We start from the raw sequence: 16,429 nt of genomic DNA on the forward strand, positions 1-16,429 counted from the left end.
TTTGATACATTCCCTTTTGTTTGGAAGGAAGACTATATTAAATATCTTGGAATTTTGATAACAAAAACAGTAGATGAAACAATGAAAATTAATGAAAAATGCTTATTACAAAAAATAATAGAAATGTGTGAGCAATGGAATCCTTTGCATTTATCTTGGTGGGGAAGAGTACAAACTGTAAAAATGATGATTTTACCGGTAGTATGTTACCAAATGGGGATGATACCAGTTTTTTTTCAAGATTCGTTTTATACAAAAATAAATAGGACTTTGACAAAATTTATATGGCTTAATAAAAAACCAAGAATTGCTCTAGCGTCATTACAAAGACCAATTAAGGAGGGAGGGGTAAATTTTCCCAACTTTTATAGGTATCATCAAGCCTATATCTTACGTCATGGTATGTATTGGATCCTCCCAGAACCCACAGATAATATTCCAGACTGGTTTTGGCTAGAATGGAGGCTTATGTTTCCATTACGTCTTAATCATGTAATTAGTATCAAAATGCCAAGGTTATACAAAGATCATAAAATATTTATGGATACCTGGAAAACTTTAAAATACATAAGTAATCTTACTCAAATTCCAATTAGTAAATCAACCAACCAAACTATATGGCTAAACCCCAAGATCAAAATTGGCGGTTTTAAAGTCATCTGGAAACATTGGATGATAGCAGGCATTCGCACTTTGGATGATGTAATTAAAAATGATAAATTGCTGGAGTTTTCACAATTGCAACAAAAATTTGGTCTCAATAAAACACAATATTTTAAATGGTTGCAATTGAAGCAATCTATTCAGAAAGGGTTCCCTGAATGGAAAGATCTCCCTAAATATCACAGTTTGGAATTCTTATGTTTCCAGATGGACTCAATAGGTCACAAAGCCGCACAGTGGTATAAATTAATATCCGGATATATAAATAAAAAACCAAAAAATGGTCTTAGAGACATTTGGAGCATTGAGATAAAACACCAAATTAGTGCATCTCAATGGCCACGACTTTGGTCTTGGAGGCTAAAATGTACGATGTCAGCATCTATGAGACAAACTTGGTTTTTTCTTCTTCATAGAGCTTTTTGGACCCCTACTCGTTTACAAAAAATAGATAGTTCAAGATCTAATAGATGCTGGCACTGTCATATTGAAATTGGGACATTAGATCATCTTTTATTCTTTTGTCCATTTATCCTATCATTCTGGAAATCAATTTGGCCCCAAATTAATAGAATGTTAGAAAATCCGGTAGCCTTGACATATGATACTATATTATTTGGAACAACCATGAGAGCAAAAAGCCAAATTTCATCTAGTAATAACAAACTTTTATTTATTTTAACTGGAATTGCAATACAACAAATTACATCCAATTGGAAACAACATGATAGATTGAATTATATGTTCTGGTGGAATTCGGTATGCCACATATACAAAATGGAACTCGCTATTGCAACACACAAAGGATACATGAATAAATTTCAAAAAATATGGGGACCATTAACCGATTTTTGTAAAGAAGGATAATTTTTCCTATAAATAAAACTTGGAAATATCTGAAGACCGTTAACATGATTTCTCTAATGAACTTTTCCCATGATAAGATAATTGTAAAGAGGGGAACGGGGTGGGCTTTTCAATTTTGATTATTACAAACTAAATTAATATTTAAAGAATGTACAATAAAATTGATTTATGTATTATTGGTTGGGAAGGAGGGTGGGACAAGGGATTATTATATTAATGTTAAACTTGATATTAATATATGAGTTAGTCAAGTGTGTATTTAAGTTTCTATTGAGTTTATTTGTAACACTTGTTGTAACAAAAAAAAAATGAATAAAGATTTAAAAAAAAAAAAAAAAAAAAAGATGGAAAAATGAATAAAGAATTGGAAAAAAAAAAAAAAAGATTTTTCCATTCAGGGAACCCTACCTGAATGGATTGCTTCAATCGCAACCATTTAAAATATTGTGTTTTTTTAAGATCAAATTTATGTTGCAATTGTGAAAACTCCAGCAACTTTCCATTTTTTATTATATCATCTAAAATACGAATACCTGCTGTCATCCAGTTTTTCCAGATTATTTTGAAACCGCCTATTTTGATCTTGGGGTTTAACCAAATCGTTTGAGTTGTTGATTTACTAATTGGAATAGGAATTAGATTACTTATATATCTTAAAGTTTTCCATGTATCCATGAATATTTTATGTTCTTTGTATAGCCTTGGCATTTTGATACTAACTACATGACTGAGACGTAAAGGAAACACGAGTCTCCATTCAAGCCAGAACCAATCTGGAATATTATCAGTGGGCTCTGGGAGGATCCAATACATACCTTGACGTAAAATATAGGCTTGATGATACCTATAGAAGTTGGGAAAATTTACCCCTCCCTCCGCAATTGGTCTTTGTAATGTCACTAAAGCAATTCTGGGATTTTTCCCAAGCCAAATAAATTTTGTCAATACCTTATTTAACTTTGTATAAAAAGATTCTTGAAAGAAAACTGGTATCATTCCCATTTGGTAACAAACTACAGGTAAGATCATCATTTTAACTGTTTGTACTCTTCCCCACCAAGATAAATGTAAAGGATTCCATTGTTCACACATCTCTGTCACTTTTTGTAATAAACATTTTTCATTAATTTTCATTGTGTCTTCTAAATCTTTTGAAATCCAAATTCCAAGATATTTAATAGTATCCTCCTTCCAAACAAAAGAGAATGTATTAAATAAACCTTTTGTACAGTGTACATTTAATGGAAGTATTTCTGATTTATTCCAATTTATCTTATACCCTGAAAACTTTCCGAATTTATCAATTAGTTCAAGCAATTGTGGAATGGTGGATTCTGGATTCCTCAAATATAATAATAAATCATCAGCATAACCTGATATTTTGTATTCTCTATCTGAATGAGGTATACCTTGTATTTCCTTTACTTGTTGGATTGCTAATATTAAGGGTTCTAAAACTATATCAAACAGTAAAGGAGACAAGGGACATCCTTGTCTAACTCCTCTCTGTAGATTAAATTTTTCTGAAAATGTATTATTTATATATAATCTAGCAGAGGGGGAGCTATATAATGTTTGTATCATTTGTATGAATCCAGGACTTATACCAAACCATTCCATAGCCTGATACATAAATGTCCATTCTATTCTATCAAAAGCCTTTTCTGCATCTAAAGAAACAGCAAAAGTAGGCTCATTCATTTTCTTTGTTAAGTATAACATATGGAATGCTAATCTGGTATTATGAGATGAATGTCTTTGAGCAACGAATCCTGTTTGAGGCATACCTATAATATGGGGAAGAGCATTAGCCAATCTTAATGCAAGTATTTTTGCTAATATTTTTCCATCTACATTTATTAAAGATATTGGCCTATAGTTTGAAACCAATGTGGAATCTTTATTTGGCTTTGGTAAAACAATAATTAAAGATTCTGCTATAGTGCCATTTATACATCCTTTATTAAGTTGATATTGAAAAAGATTTAATAAATAGGGTAATAATAAATTTTGAAATGTTTTATAAAATTCCACTGTATATCCATCACCACCTGGAGCGGATCCAACTCTAAGGGATTTCAAGGCTGTTTCTAATTCTTTTAATGATATTGGCTCTTCCAAACTTCGTTTTATATGTTCAGGAACTTTTGGACCCTCTAACATTTTCAGAAATTCTAAACCATCTTTTTCTTTATTTAAATAAGTCTCGGAAGTATAAAGAGATTTATAAAATTTTAGAAATTGTTTTAAGATAGGTTCAATTTGTGTTAATGTGTCACCTTTTTCATCTTTTATAGCAATTATTTTTGATTTCTTTTTTTTCGCTTTGAGATAATTTGCCAATATTCTTCCCGACTTATTTGAGCTTCCATAATACAATGCCTGCTGGGAGAATAAATCTTTTCTTATTATCTTTGATGAGAATTCATTGTATTTTACTTTAAGTTTTAATAATTCTTGTTGTATAGAATATTCCCATTTTTCTATTAATTTTGATTCTAAAATTTTTATTTCTGTTTCCAAATTAGAAAATTGTTTTCTATTTTGTTTATTAAGATAAGCCGAATAAGAAATAATTTGTCCTCTTATTGATACCTTAAAAGCATCCCATAATATTTCCCTAGAGATTTCATCTTTATCATTTATTTGAAAATAATCTTTCATTTTTGTTTGAAAATTCTCACAGAATATTGGGTCAGCAAGCAATGTATTATCAAATTTCCATATTGGTCTATTTGTATTTTGATCTGTGATTTTAATTTCAATCCACACTCCACCATGATCAGATAATATGATTGGATCAATGGCAGCTTGTGTTACTTGATGTGCTAGGTGTTTTGATATAAATATATAATCTATTCTTGAAAAATAATTATGAACATGAGAACAGAAAGAAAATTCCCGTCCATTAAAATGAAGTATTCGCCAAATATCTGTCAAATTACAAGTTTGTACCAAATTATCTAGTCCCATCGATTTCATATATCTACTTGGGTTTTTGTCTAATAAAGGATCCATAACAGCATTAAAATCCCCAGCTACTATTAGATTTGAAGTAGCCAGTGGTAAGATCAGTTGTTGAAGAGTCTTAAAAAATTCATTTTGTTTTGAATTAGGGGCATATATATTAAACAACGTCATGGTTGTATTTCCCATGCATATTTCCACTTTTACCCATCTGCCATGAACATCTGATTCTTTTAATTTAAATAAAGCTGAGCATTTTTTATTCACTAGAATAGCAACACCTGCTTTTTTCCCTATGGCTGGTGAATAAAAACAATGCTTTATCCAACCACCTGTCAACTTATTAGATTCAATGTTTGAAAGGTGGGTCTCTTGTATGCAACATATATCTGCATTTTGCCTTTTTAAGAACAGTAATGCTTTTTTCCTTTTTATAACATGATTTAGACCATTAACATTCAAAGATATTATTTTAAGAGACATTTATAATTATAATTTTTATAATATATTTTCTATATAATGATATATAATGTTTTTTATTAATATATTTTCCCAATATATTTAATAAATTATAATTTCCTTTTATTATTTCTATATCTCCTTTATATCTTTCTTTCCCATTCCCTCCCGTATCCCTATTTCCCTCCCTCCCCCCCCCTCTTATTAAATACGATTACTTGGGTACGCAAGATGAGGTTAGGTTAAAATAACTCCCCCAAGCTAAATTAAAATATTCTTTATTTACTACTAATAATTTATCTCCCTTTATCTAATATATTTCCTATATATCTAGCAAATAAATATTTTTCTTATATAAATTTTATATAAAAAGTTAATGTATTTAAATCCATATAAGAAAATATTATCTTATCTTTTGATAAATCTATATAAGATTTATCAATGAGATTTACAATCTTGCATATATTTATCAAGAATCAACTTTACATTCATTATACTGATATCTAATAATATTATTTTAATAGTACTATGTGGATCATGAAGTGGAGTCTGTGTGTCTTAAAATGTCTTTATATAGGTATGTTTGTTGCAATCAGTCTATTTTTCAACCTTTACTCCAATTTGTGTTGTGAGGAAGAGATTTAGGTAAAATTCCCAGTTGTAAGACTCCTAGATTCTTTTCTTTCCCCCAATTTCTGTCTCCAAAAACGTTTTTGTGTTGCCTATTCAGTTCAACCTTGTAGAATTCAGTATTCCTCTCTCATTGTTTCTGCTAAATAGTCCAAGACATTCATCATTCCCTCAAGAGAGCAAGTAATGAAGATGTTTCCTGACTAGGGACTTGATTTTATTTTTGTCAGTATTGAGGACAGCCCGTCAGTCAAAGTGCCAGAGAAATAAAAGCGCTGAATAACTTTGAAGCTAGTTCAGTATTCGAGAAGGAGAAAATCAGTTACACCTTACATACAGCACAGTCTTTTTGGATTTATTCTGTGTTATTCCAGACTGAATCTTCTCTCTTTCATAACAAACTTAGCAACATTTTAGAATCAAAACGGAAGCACTTCCTATTACAGGATATTCTCTCTGTCAACCAATCTCTTTTTGTTTTGTATTTTGTAACTCCCCAGCAGCGTGATTGGAGATTTTTCCTGTCCATCAACCACATTTCCTGTTTGTATATAACCACTCCCATATTTAGTTACCATATTTACTTCTCTGTAAATTTTATGTACTTTTATAAAGTTTGTTTTATTTCTTTTATTTCCTTCATAGAATGTTGGTTTTGTATAGTTCCATGTGTGTGCTGTAGCACATGTAGTTCCAGTCCGTTGTTTTTTGAATCCACTTCAAAGTTCTAAATTTTAACTGTAAGTCATATTATTAATAAAATCAATTCTTATATGGTGAATATTTTAGTAAAGTATTAACAAATCTATACATACTCATTTTTCTCATTAGGTTTTCCATTAAGATGTTTAGGATGTCATGGGTTGTTCATATTGGTCCAGAAATTCTTGTAGTTTTGTTGGATCTGTAAAATTCTGAGTTTTATTTGCAATAGTGATCTTCATTATTGCTGGATAAAGGAGCCCATATCTAGCCCCTAAAGATTTCAGTTGTGGTCTCATATCTAAAAATTTTTTCCTTTTTAATGCGGTTTCCCTCGCAAAATCAGGGACAATATGTATTTTTGAATCTTGACATTTGAGATTTTTATTTTCTTTAGCTAATTGACAAATTTCCAGCGCTTGTTGATGTCTCAGTAGTTTGAATATTAATGTCCTTGGTCCAGTTTGTGAAGTTTTCCTTTGTGTTGGTATCCGGTGTGCCCTTTCGATTTCCAGTGGTGTTTTAAATTTTAATGGTAGCACTTTAGGTAGAAAGTGTTCCAAAAAAGTAATAGGTTTATTTTTTTCTACCCCTTCCGGTATTCCTATTATTCTTAAATTATTTCTTCTTTCACGGTTCCGGCTGTCTTCAAGGTCTTTTTTAATTTCTTCTACCTCTTTCCATATGATTTTGTTTTGTCTTGCGTTCAGATTAAGTTGTTCAAAGTTATCCTCTATTAGGTTTATTCTGTTTTCCGTCACTTCCACTCTTTTAGTTAATGCTGCTGCATCTTCAATAGCTTTTTGTAGTTTTTTGTTGCTGTCCAGAACAATTTCTTTAATTTGTCTTAATTCTTCCATTACATCGAGGTTGTCATCTGATGGCAGTGGAGCTTTTGAAGGAGTGATGCTTGGCTCCGGTTTTGATCGTTTATTACTTCCTGTACCGGATCCTCCTGCTCCTAAATCGCTTTTGTTCTGTTTGCTAGACGTCATTGTCTTTCAATATTTAGATATTTTTCTTTTGAATTTTGATTTTTTTTGTAGTAATTTCAAAAATTATAGCTTTTGATCATGGAGCTATTCGTTTACCCGACCATCGGAATGCGCGTCCAAGCCACGCCCCCAAAATTTATTTTCCTAATGGCCAACCATCCCTCCTCCCTCTCTGTTAGCTTGGAGGTCACCCATGCGTTAAGAATATGCTGCCTGCTTGTCCTGGGATAAAGCACAGTTACTTACCGTAACAGGTGTTATCCAGGGACAGCAGGCAGATATTCTTACGTCCCACCCTCCTCCCCGGGTTGGCTTCTTAGCTGGCTTATCTTAACTGGGGACCACGCACTCCTCCGTCGGGCGGGAAGGCACTCGCGCATGTGCGGTGCGGCCAACTAGAACTTTCTAGTTAAAAAGGTCCGTACCGGGGCTCCGTCGGTGACGTCACCCATGTGTTAAGAATATCTGCCTGCTGTCCCTGGATAACACCTGTTACGGTAAGTAACTGTGCTTTCCTTTCAGTTGGAAGACTCGCCTAATGTGCATTTATGCCATGTAGGTATTTAAACATCTCTCATACTTCCTCTCTCCCACCTTTACTCCAAAGTATACATATTGAGATCTTTGTCTATCCCCATATTTTGGAAAATCACCAAGCATCATCCCAGTATTACCAAACGTATTGTTATATATGCAGACCTTGTTTAATAGATAACATTGATGTTAGATCTCTGCCCCATAATTCAGGGTTGGAAACATTTAGAAAAATTTATAGGACCATTCAAGCGGGGCTCCCACCACACTCTCCAAATCTCTAAAGACTCCCAACCAGAGATCCTTCAGTCGCTGGCATTCAACAAAGTGATACACTAGAGAGCCTTTAGCCAGGTTTAATTCCAGAATATCTATTGGATTCATTTACATTCAATAACTAACATTCCAGGAAATCACATGCACTATTCTCTTTTCCATCTGCCAAGGGTTGTAAATTTAAAAGATGTCAACAATATCTGCTGTCCTTTCAAGCGGCACTATGGGATAAGGATTTGACTTTCTTAATTATGTCGACTGTTTTTAAAAAATATCTTTTTATTGAATACTTTGAAAATTAGGCATGCTCTGCCTTTCTTCTCATCTTTTGTACTCATAATCTTTTGTGAACTGCATAGAACTTAGCAGTATTTGCAGTATAAAAGTGTATTTTATGTTGTTAAATTTTGTTTGCCCCTACACTTGGTGATATAAGCCTGGTGTAGCACCTTGAACTGAATTTCATGGAGCCCTACATTGGGGGTGATACGAAAAGCCTTAGCAAATCCCTCAGACAACTCTTCCTCATCAAGATATTCCTCAGTTAGGGTAGCCCAAGAAGCCACCAATTTCCCAAATGATGGTGATGGGCAATACTCCCTGCCCATGACATACCACGCAGCCAACTTATTCTGAGGGATGGGCATCTGGAGAAAAATCTGTCCAGGAGCGTAAAGAGCATGGAATGCTTCATGTGGGAGATGGAGCGCTTTTCCCACAGTGGGAGGAGCAATCGCAGAGCTTACATTGGGGGAGACCGGATCTAAAGTAACCATATCCAGGTGGATCAGGATGAACAATGTTTTGCCTATATTGAAAGCAGTCTTCAGTGGCTGTGAAGGCGCACTCCACTCGTGGTGTTGCATCATCTTGGGTAGAGTCTAGAGCAGCCTCACCTGCAGAGATTTCAGGGCATTGTAGGGCAGAAACTTGGTCCAGTCTCAACACATTCACTAAATTTTATAGGGTGGATGTAGCAGCTGGGCTGTACACCGCTTTTGGGTCCTTAGTGTTGGTAGCAGGCTCATCTGTCCCACCCTAGGAATCGGGGACTGCTCCAATACAACTGATGGTCAAGTCTACCAGTCTTGTTGCCCATGAAAGAAAGATTAGGTCCTTACCTTGCTAATCGCAGAACAGACATGTAGTTTTGGAGAATTTCCCCGCACCCCTCTTATGTTTGTACTCTAGGACTTGCTAGAAGCTTTGGTAAGGACTGAGGAGGTGGATCATGAAAACAAACAAGTGAGCTCTCTACAATCCTCACAGCTAATGGGGGTTTAACCCAGTGGTCAAGACTGCCATTCCTGTTAACTAGAAATAAAATTAGCAAGGTAAGGACCTAATCTTTCTGTCCAATTTGTAGCTTGAAGTTCTTTTATGAAGGGAAATACTCGATCATTTCATCTGTTTGTGTTCAAGCTGATGATAAGATTTTGTCGGTAGATCGTCAGAAGCGCGGAGGACAACGGCGCACCAACAGTACCACGCCGACAGTTGAGCTCAGGACAAATGCGCATCACTGCTTCTGCCACTTTGAGGCCTTCCGTTTTATGCTCTGAGGGAGGGGGGAACCCCCCAACCACAGAACTGTTCACGCTCTCATTGGGTGGGGGAACCCCCAGTACACTGAAAACTCCCATTGTCCTTCCCATTTTCGGGAGTTTTCAGTGTAGTGGGGGGGATCCCCCTCAATGGAAGCATGAGGACTTCTAGGTATAGTGGGAGGTTCTCCCCCACACACCCCTTAGCGCTCATTTGTCTTGCATGCAATGTTGGCGTGCCGTTGTCCTCCATGGTTTTGACGCATCACCGATTTTGTCACACACAACCCCAATCAGGGACTTGCTAATTCATAGGATGTTAATCTAGTGTTGCAGAGTCTAGCAAGATGGCAACTAAATTGTCCAGTGAAAAACAAAATGAGTCATGCCAATATCTGAGTTGCTCTTCTCCACTTTGTTTCCATTAAAAAAATATGTATAGCTACAACAGTGATTTCCATTCACACTTCCTTATCTTAACACTGTGTAGATATCTCAGAGAAAGCAGTTTTAAATAGGCTGTACTACAAGACCTTTACATTCAATAGTCAAATTCTACCATAATGTGCATCTTCCAGATGGCCCACAAGGCCTGCACCAAATATGAATAAGACAATGCTCAGCTTGGAATTCTCTACTTGAATAGCTAATTTAGCCTGTTTTCAGCGGAGAACATGAAGTTGCTTACCTATAACCATGGTTCTCTCTAGAGCAGTGGTATTCAACCCAGTCCTCAGGGACCACCTGGCCAGTCGGGTTTTCAGGATATCCAAAATGAATATGGATGACAGAGACTTTGAAAACCCGACTGGCCAGGTAGTCCCTGAGAACTGGGTTGAATACCATTGCTCTAGAGAACTTAGGAAGTAGACTCTTCCCTTCCTTCCCAGGGAATTGACTTCTAAGCTCTGCATTAAACTTTGGGAACTGGTGAAACAGTAGCATACAGGGCTGCCAGGCATGCTCAAGAACCCAAAATTTTTCGCAGTTTTGAGTCTATGTATTTTCTGATTTATCTTGCTGTCTATAAAGAAGCCTCATTACATGTAAGCAACTTTTTCTTTTCATGTGTAGTAGTTATATTTCATAAGCATTTCTGAGTTTGTGTAACTGCAACCTGTGTCTGATAATACTAGAAGTATAATTTTTTGTAGGAAATGTCCAAGTCCAACAGCGATGTTCCTTGACTTCCTCAGAAGTTAAAAACTCACCATTACAACATTCTTCTCCCAAGTGTTCCAGATTGACACGGAGCCTGCAGCGCAGGATTCTATTCAGGTTTGTCATTGATATGAGGGTTGAGGGAGAATTAAAAACCTTAACTATTGTTTCGATTGCATGTAATTGTGTAGTGGCCCTTTGCCTGAAATTTGAGGTCTTTTCAATTGTGTATGTAAAGAAAAATACACACGCCATCCTGGATCCATCCAAGTTTGCATGTTTTGAAATGTCTTGCAACAACCTACTGTACCATATCAGTTTTGTCCAAAAGAGCATTCTTTTTCACAATTATTACTTTTTCACAGTTATTACTTTATATATTTTTAAGGGGGTGCTGCTTAATCTAGATTCAAACAAAACAAAAAATTTGGCAGAACTTCAAGTCCCCTCTCAAGACAAACCCGGCAAAGAAAAAAAAATATTAATAAAGGGACAAATAGGTATGGGCCAAAAAGTTAAATAAATAATTAGTAAAGCCCCAGGCAAGAAACTTATAGGTGACCAGCACCAGGTTAGTAGCCTAAATAAGTCCTGCTCTGTACATCATCTAGTCCGGTGCAAAAATACAATCAAAAGCTGCAAGTGAAGCAAATGTTCAATGTGAGTATTGAAAGGGGAAAGACAAGAAAAAAAGAGGGTTCAAAAACCCATCCCCTAGTACTAAATTCAATTCAAAAGTTCAAAATGTTATCAAATTTTCAAATTTAAAAAATAAACAATAGTGTCCAAATAATATTGATAAAAAAAACTTATCTGAATCGCAGAGGGTTCCTGTCATGGCTCGACAAAGCTCAGTTTCGAAAACTTCCTCAGGAGCTGAGACATTGGAATTAAGTCCCACCAAGAAAATCTTTTGAAACAATCTTTTGAAACAAATGAGAGAAGATAAACTCCTGCATTAAACTCCTGTCACAGGCAAAAAATTATGCATCGAGACCATTTGATGCATAGCTTTTCTGGATGATACAGATTGTCATTCTGAAGCAGGTACCTTCAATGCCTGTGGCACCTTCAATACCACTTGATGCTACATGGTCATGGTGCTTCCACTTCATCGATGAACATTGATTCAGATTATTGTTTTGAAGTGCAATGCCTCCTCTTCATACATCGCTTCATCGGTACCGATCCATACTAATTGTTATATATTCAACAACAATACTTTCTCCAGGTGGTTCTTACATAGTAGCTTCGATGATCATCAAACCTTTATGCAGTATTTCCTTGCATATTTCAGTTTTGCTTCAGTACTGTGGCATCTGCATCAATAGTACCTGTCTGGAATACATCATTGAGGAATAATTCCACTTTGACACTGGTGTCCCCTTCTGTGCAGATTACCGTATTTTCACGCATATAATGCGCATACGTGTATAACACGCATATGCGTATAGCACGCGGGTCCAAACCATTTGTGTAAAAAATTTTTTATATAGCATGCACATGCGTATACCGCACATGCTGCTATAACCTCCTCCCGCTTACTCCCTCTTCTGGCCTGCGAACCGGCATCCTCCCCCCCCCCCCCCCGCGATCCTACATCCCCCCCCCCAGCACCGCAAAGACATCGGTCGCTTACCCGATTGGGCACCGGCACCAGCACCAATGCACAGGACGTGCCAGTGCCTGAAGATCCCCCCTCATTGGGCTGGGCTGGGCGGTGCGAGGGAGATCCTCCCTCTTCCCTGTGCCGGGCTGGACTGGCTTTGAGCATTTGTGCATGCTCAAAGCCTTCTGGTCTCGCTCTCTCCAAGATTCTCAGATTCAGAATCTCGGAGAGAGCGAGACCAGAAGGCTTTGAGCATGCACAAATGCTCAAAGCCAGTCCAGCCTGGCACAGGGAAGAGGGAGGATCTCCCTCGCACCGCCCAGCCCAGCCCAACGAGGGAGGATCTTCAGGCACTGGCACGTCCTGTGCATTGGTGCTGGTGCCGGTGCCCAATCGGGTAAGCGACCGATGTCTTTGCGGTGCTGGGGGGGGAAGTAGGATCGCGGGGAGGGGGGGTGACGCGAACGGGGGGAGGATGCCGGTTCGCAGGGGGATGCTGGATCGCACTGAAAAAAAAATTTGTATAACGCGCTCACACATATAACGCGCATGGTTATACTCGGTTTGTAAAATTGTGTATAACGCACGCATTATATGCGTGAAAATACGGTATGTCTCTTATTGGACATGCATCCTCTTTGAGGTCTTCTACCCCTTGACAACCTGCGCAGGATAATGGTTCCAAAGTCGATGACTTTATGCACATTGTTCCGCATCGTTTTCATTGACTATGACCTACTTTTGACAGAGCATTAGTTGCTGTTTGAGGGAGTATTTCATCGGAGGGGTACCGAAGACATCGGTTCCATATCAGCCTCTGTTCTTCAAGTTATCGTTGATGTTCATCTTCAGAGCATCATTGAAACATTGTTGAATGGCTGTAATTTTTTTTTTTTTTTTAATTCTTTATTCATTTTATAATTCACAACAAGTGTACAGTAAATATCAAACAATTAGAATACAATATCACTTGAAAATCTACCATATCATACAACAAAAAGATATAACCCCCACCCCCTCCCTCTTCCATATACAACAAAAAATATACTACATGAATATAATATCTTATCATTCATATATATTATTAATAGAAATCCAAGCCCCCCCCCCCCCCCCGATCCATTCTTCATTTAAACGTTATCATGAAACTGTGAATAAGAAAATAAATTTGTGTTTTGTATCAGATGGTATAGTTGTTTATCTTGGAGTGTCAGCATGGGTCCAAAACAATCTACATCAATGATTTTCATCAGTTAATGTGACAGGAATCCACCATGGGTGTAGAGCCTGTATGGTGGTCTCTTTCGTGTTTGGACTCAATCACACACAGAATAGTGGGGGAATCTAACCCGGAGGTTTGGGAGCAGCTGTAGGGGGAGAGAAGACCACTACATCCTTTTTAAGATGTTCTTTCATTTAGCCAGAGAAAATGGATATGCTCGGGTGCAATATAGCTTAAGCAAGTTTTAATAGCATATCATAGTACCATTCGGTATTATTCCAGTACAGAAATCAAGCTGCACCTTTATCACAGGTCCTTTGGTTTTACATTGATCTTTATTCAGTGCATTACTGTTCTACTTGTTTCACTTCTCTGCAGTATGCTGGGATTTTGGCTAACATGTTGTGACATCTAGACTATTTCTAGGTCACCTCCTTTTTACCAATAATATATTCGTTCCTGCTAACATAATACAGTCATGTAAGACTCTGAACTCCTTGGTGTTACCGAAAGCCTGTAATCTTGATTCACCATTGGAAACATCTTAAGTGACTCGGAGGTGGGTCCCGGGACCTGGTTGATAATCCCACATATGCAGGTTATTCAAACCTGCTCGTCTGGAGGACCTTATTATAGAATCTCTGCAGGAATTAAAACTTCAGCCAGATCAGCTGGTCCAGGTGGAATGTTCTCTCATGATGTGGTTCGTATCCTGTCAGAGATTTGGGATAACACGGAGGGTCCATTGAAATGTGCTCAGGCCATGGCGAGGCTTTATCCCATGGCGGTTGGTTTAACCAAGTGCTTTGCTTCTCCGAAGGTGGATTCAGCTATGGCTCAGGTCACCAAGTGTATTTCCCTCCAGACGTATGGATTTTATCCTTAAACGCCTTTTTGATTCAGCTGCGGCTGGTATCAAGGCAGCGACAGCCCAGTCCTTCGTTGCTCGGACATACCACTCCAAACTATGCCATGACTCCAACACTGTGGTGCTGCGTTATTTGGAATTTCTCATCTCTGGGGTCGATTATATGGCTGATGCCTTATATGATCTATTGAAAGTTTTTGCCAAGTTGGGCACTTATTCAGTGTCTACCCCGAAAGATGTTGTGGATTAGGCAGTAGTCTGGGAACTCCTCCTCTAAGGCCACCTTGAGCATGTTGCCTTTTAAGGGACAGCTTATGTTCGGCCAGGGTCTAGATGACATTATGGCACGTGTACAAGACCACAAACCCAAGGTTTTGCCCGGGAACAGGTCCCATCTTGTCAGGAGTTCAGGGCATTCCAATTTTTGTCCGTTTCGACGTCCTCACCAGTATTCTGGTCCTTCCTCCTCAGGGCAGAGGTACCTTTCATCTTCCAGGCCCCGTTTCAGGAGGTCTGGCCATCAGCAGTCCTCAAATAGATGTCCATCAGCCCCCCTTAGAAACAGTTATGATGCCAGTCCCCCAGCCCCTCCTGTGAATCGGGGGCTGTCGGCCTTCCTGCTTTTAGGAAGGTATAGGTAGACTCTCTTTTTTTTATAATTGGCCCTGAAAATTGATGAATTTCAGACTCTGTGTCAAAAATGCCAAATTTGTAGGAATGCTATGATGCCGCTATTCATACAGGATTGCTGCCAATTTGAGTGGTGTCCAATGCAAGGATAATCTATGATAAAAATCTGAAGTCTGTATTTACTCTTGCTCTGGAGCCATAGCAGTTGATAAACTGGTCAAAATCTGTTGCAGCATACTGTGACACATTTTTGGGCACACTTTGATCAACATTTTCAAGTGGGCTTTTGTATCCATGATGCTCATACTAGCATTGTTACAACTAGTGCAAAAAATTTTGCTGGACTACCAAAAATTAGCACGCTTGACTAATTATTCTCAATTTTACTAGCAGCTAAAAATGACACTTTATTCATCACTGTGCACAATGCTGCCAACATCAGTCAGACAAGTGGGTCTAGCTCAGTGACTATTGCAGTTAGGAATCTATAATCTTAGGCAAATCTGAAACATAATGGTAGGGACCATTAGATCCACTTGGCATGGAATGACCCTGAAGAGAAACCACAGTTGACTGCTTCTAGTCCTCTAAGGCCACTTCTGACTCCAAAGAAACTTTAAAAAGGTCAAACAGTGCTGCAAGAACTTCAAGTTCCTTCTGTACCATCACAAGTATCCTTTCCAGCCTAATCAATCTATCGACTTTTAATTTGCCTAGCTCTTCATGAACAGTCTTCTGAAAATGTTTCATGATCTTCCTCACTTCCCATTCCTCTTTGTGTTTTTCTGAGGCTTTTCTCCAGGCCCTTCATCTGCAGTTAAGCAAATCTTTAACAGTTAAGCAAATCCTTAACAGAACTGGAATTAAACACAATCAAATACCCAATGCAGAGCACACTCAAGATTCTGGGAATACAACTAGACAGAAACTGCACAATGCAGACTCAAATCCACAAAATCATCCAAAAAGCATTCTTCACCATGCGAAACCTAAGAAAAATAAGAAAATTCTTCAACAAAGATCAATACAAGATCTTAGTACAATCCCTTGTACTAAGTATTGTAGACTACTGCAACAGCCTCTACCTACCATGCCCAAACTACATGATAAAACAACTACAGACCGTTCAGAACACAGCCCTCAGACTCATCTACTCCCTCGGCAAATATGACCACATCACCAATGCATACCTAGACTCACACTGGCTACCGATAAAAACAAGATCCCAATTCAAATTCTACTGTCTACTATATAAAGTAACCCATGGAACTGCACCCAGCTACCTAAACAACCGACTATACC

General features: G+C 37.5%; 1 protein-coding gene across 2 annotated transcripts in view; it reads left to right on the forward strand.

The window, feature by feature from the left end:
* The window catches only part of G2E3 (G2/M-phase specific E3 ubiquitin protein ligase), a 176,097-nt gene that overhangs the window by 109,595 nt on the left and 50,073 nt on the right, over nucleotides 1-16,429 (forward strand). For both annotated transcript variants that reach the window (XM_033953452.1, XM_033953451.1), the window contains exon 10: nucleotides 10,792-10,915. In XM_033953452.1, the coding sequence (XP_033809343.1) occupies nucleotides 10,792-10,915 (124 nt within the window). The remainder of the gene's footprint in view (nucleotides 1-10,791; nucleotides 10,916-16,429) is intronic.

The sequence above is a fragment of the Geotrypetes seraphini genome, chromosome 7 (assembly GCF_902459505.1).
Source record: "Geotrypetes seraphini chromosome 7, aGeoSer1.1, whole genome shotgun sequence".
Lineage (NCBI taxonomy): Eukaryota > Metazoa > Chordata > Amphibia > Gymnophiona > Dermophiidae > Geotrypetes > Geotrypetes seraphini.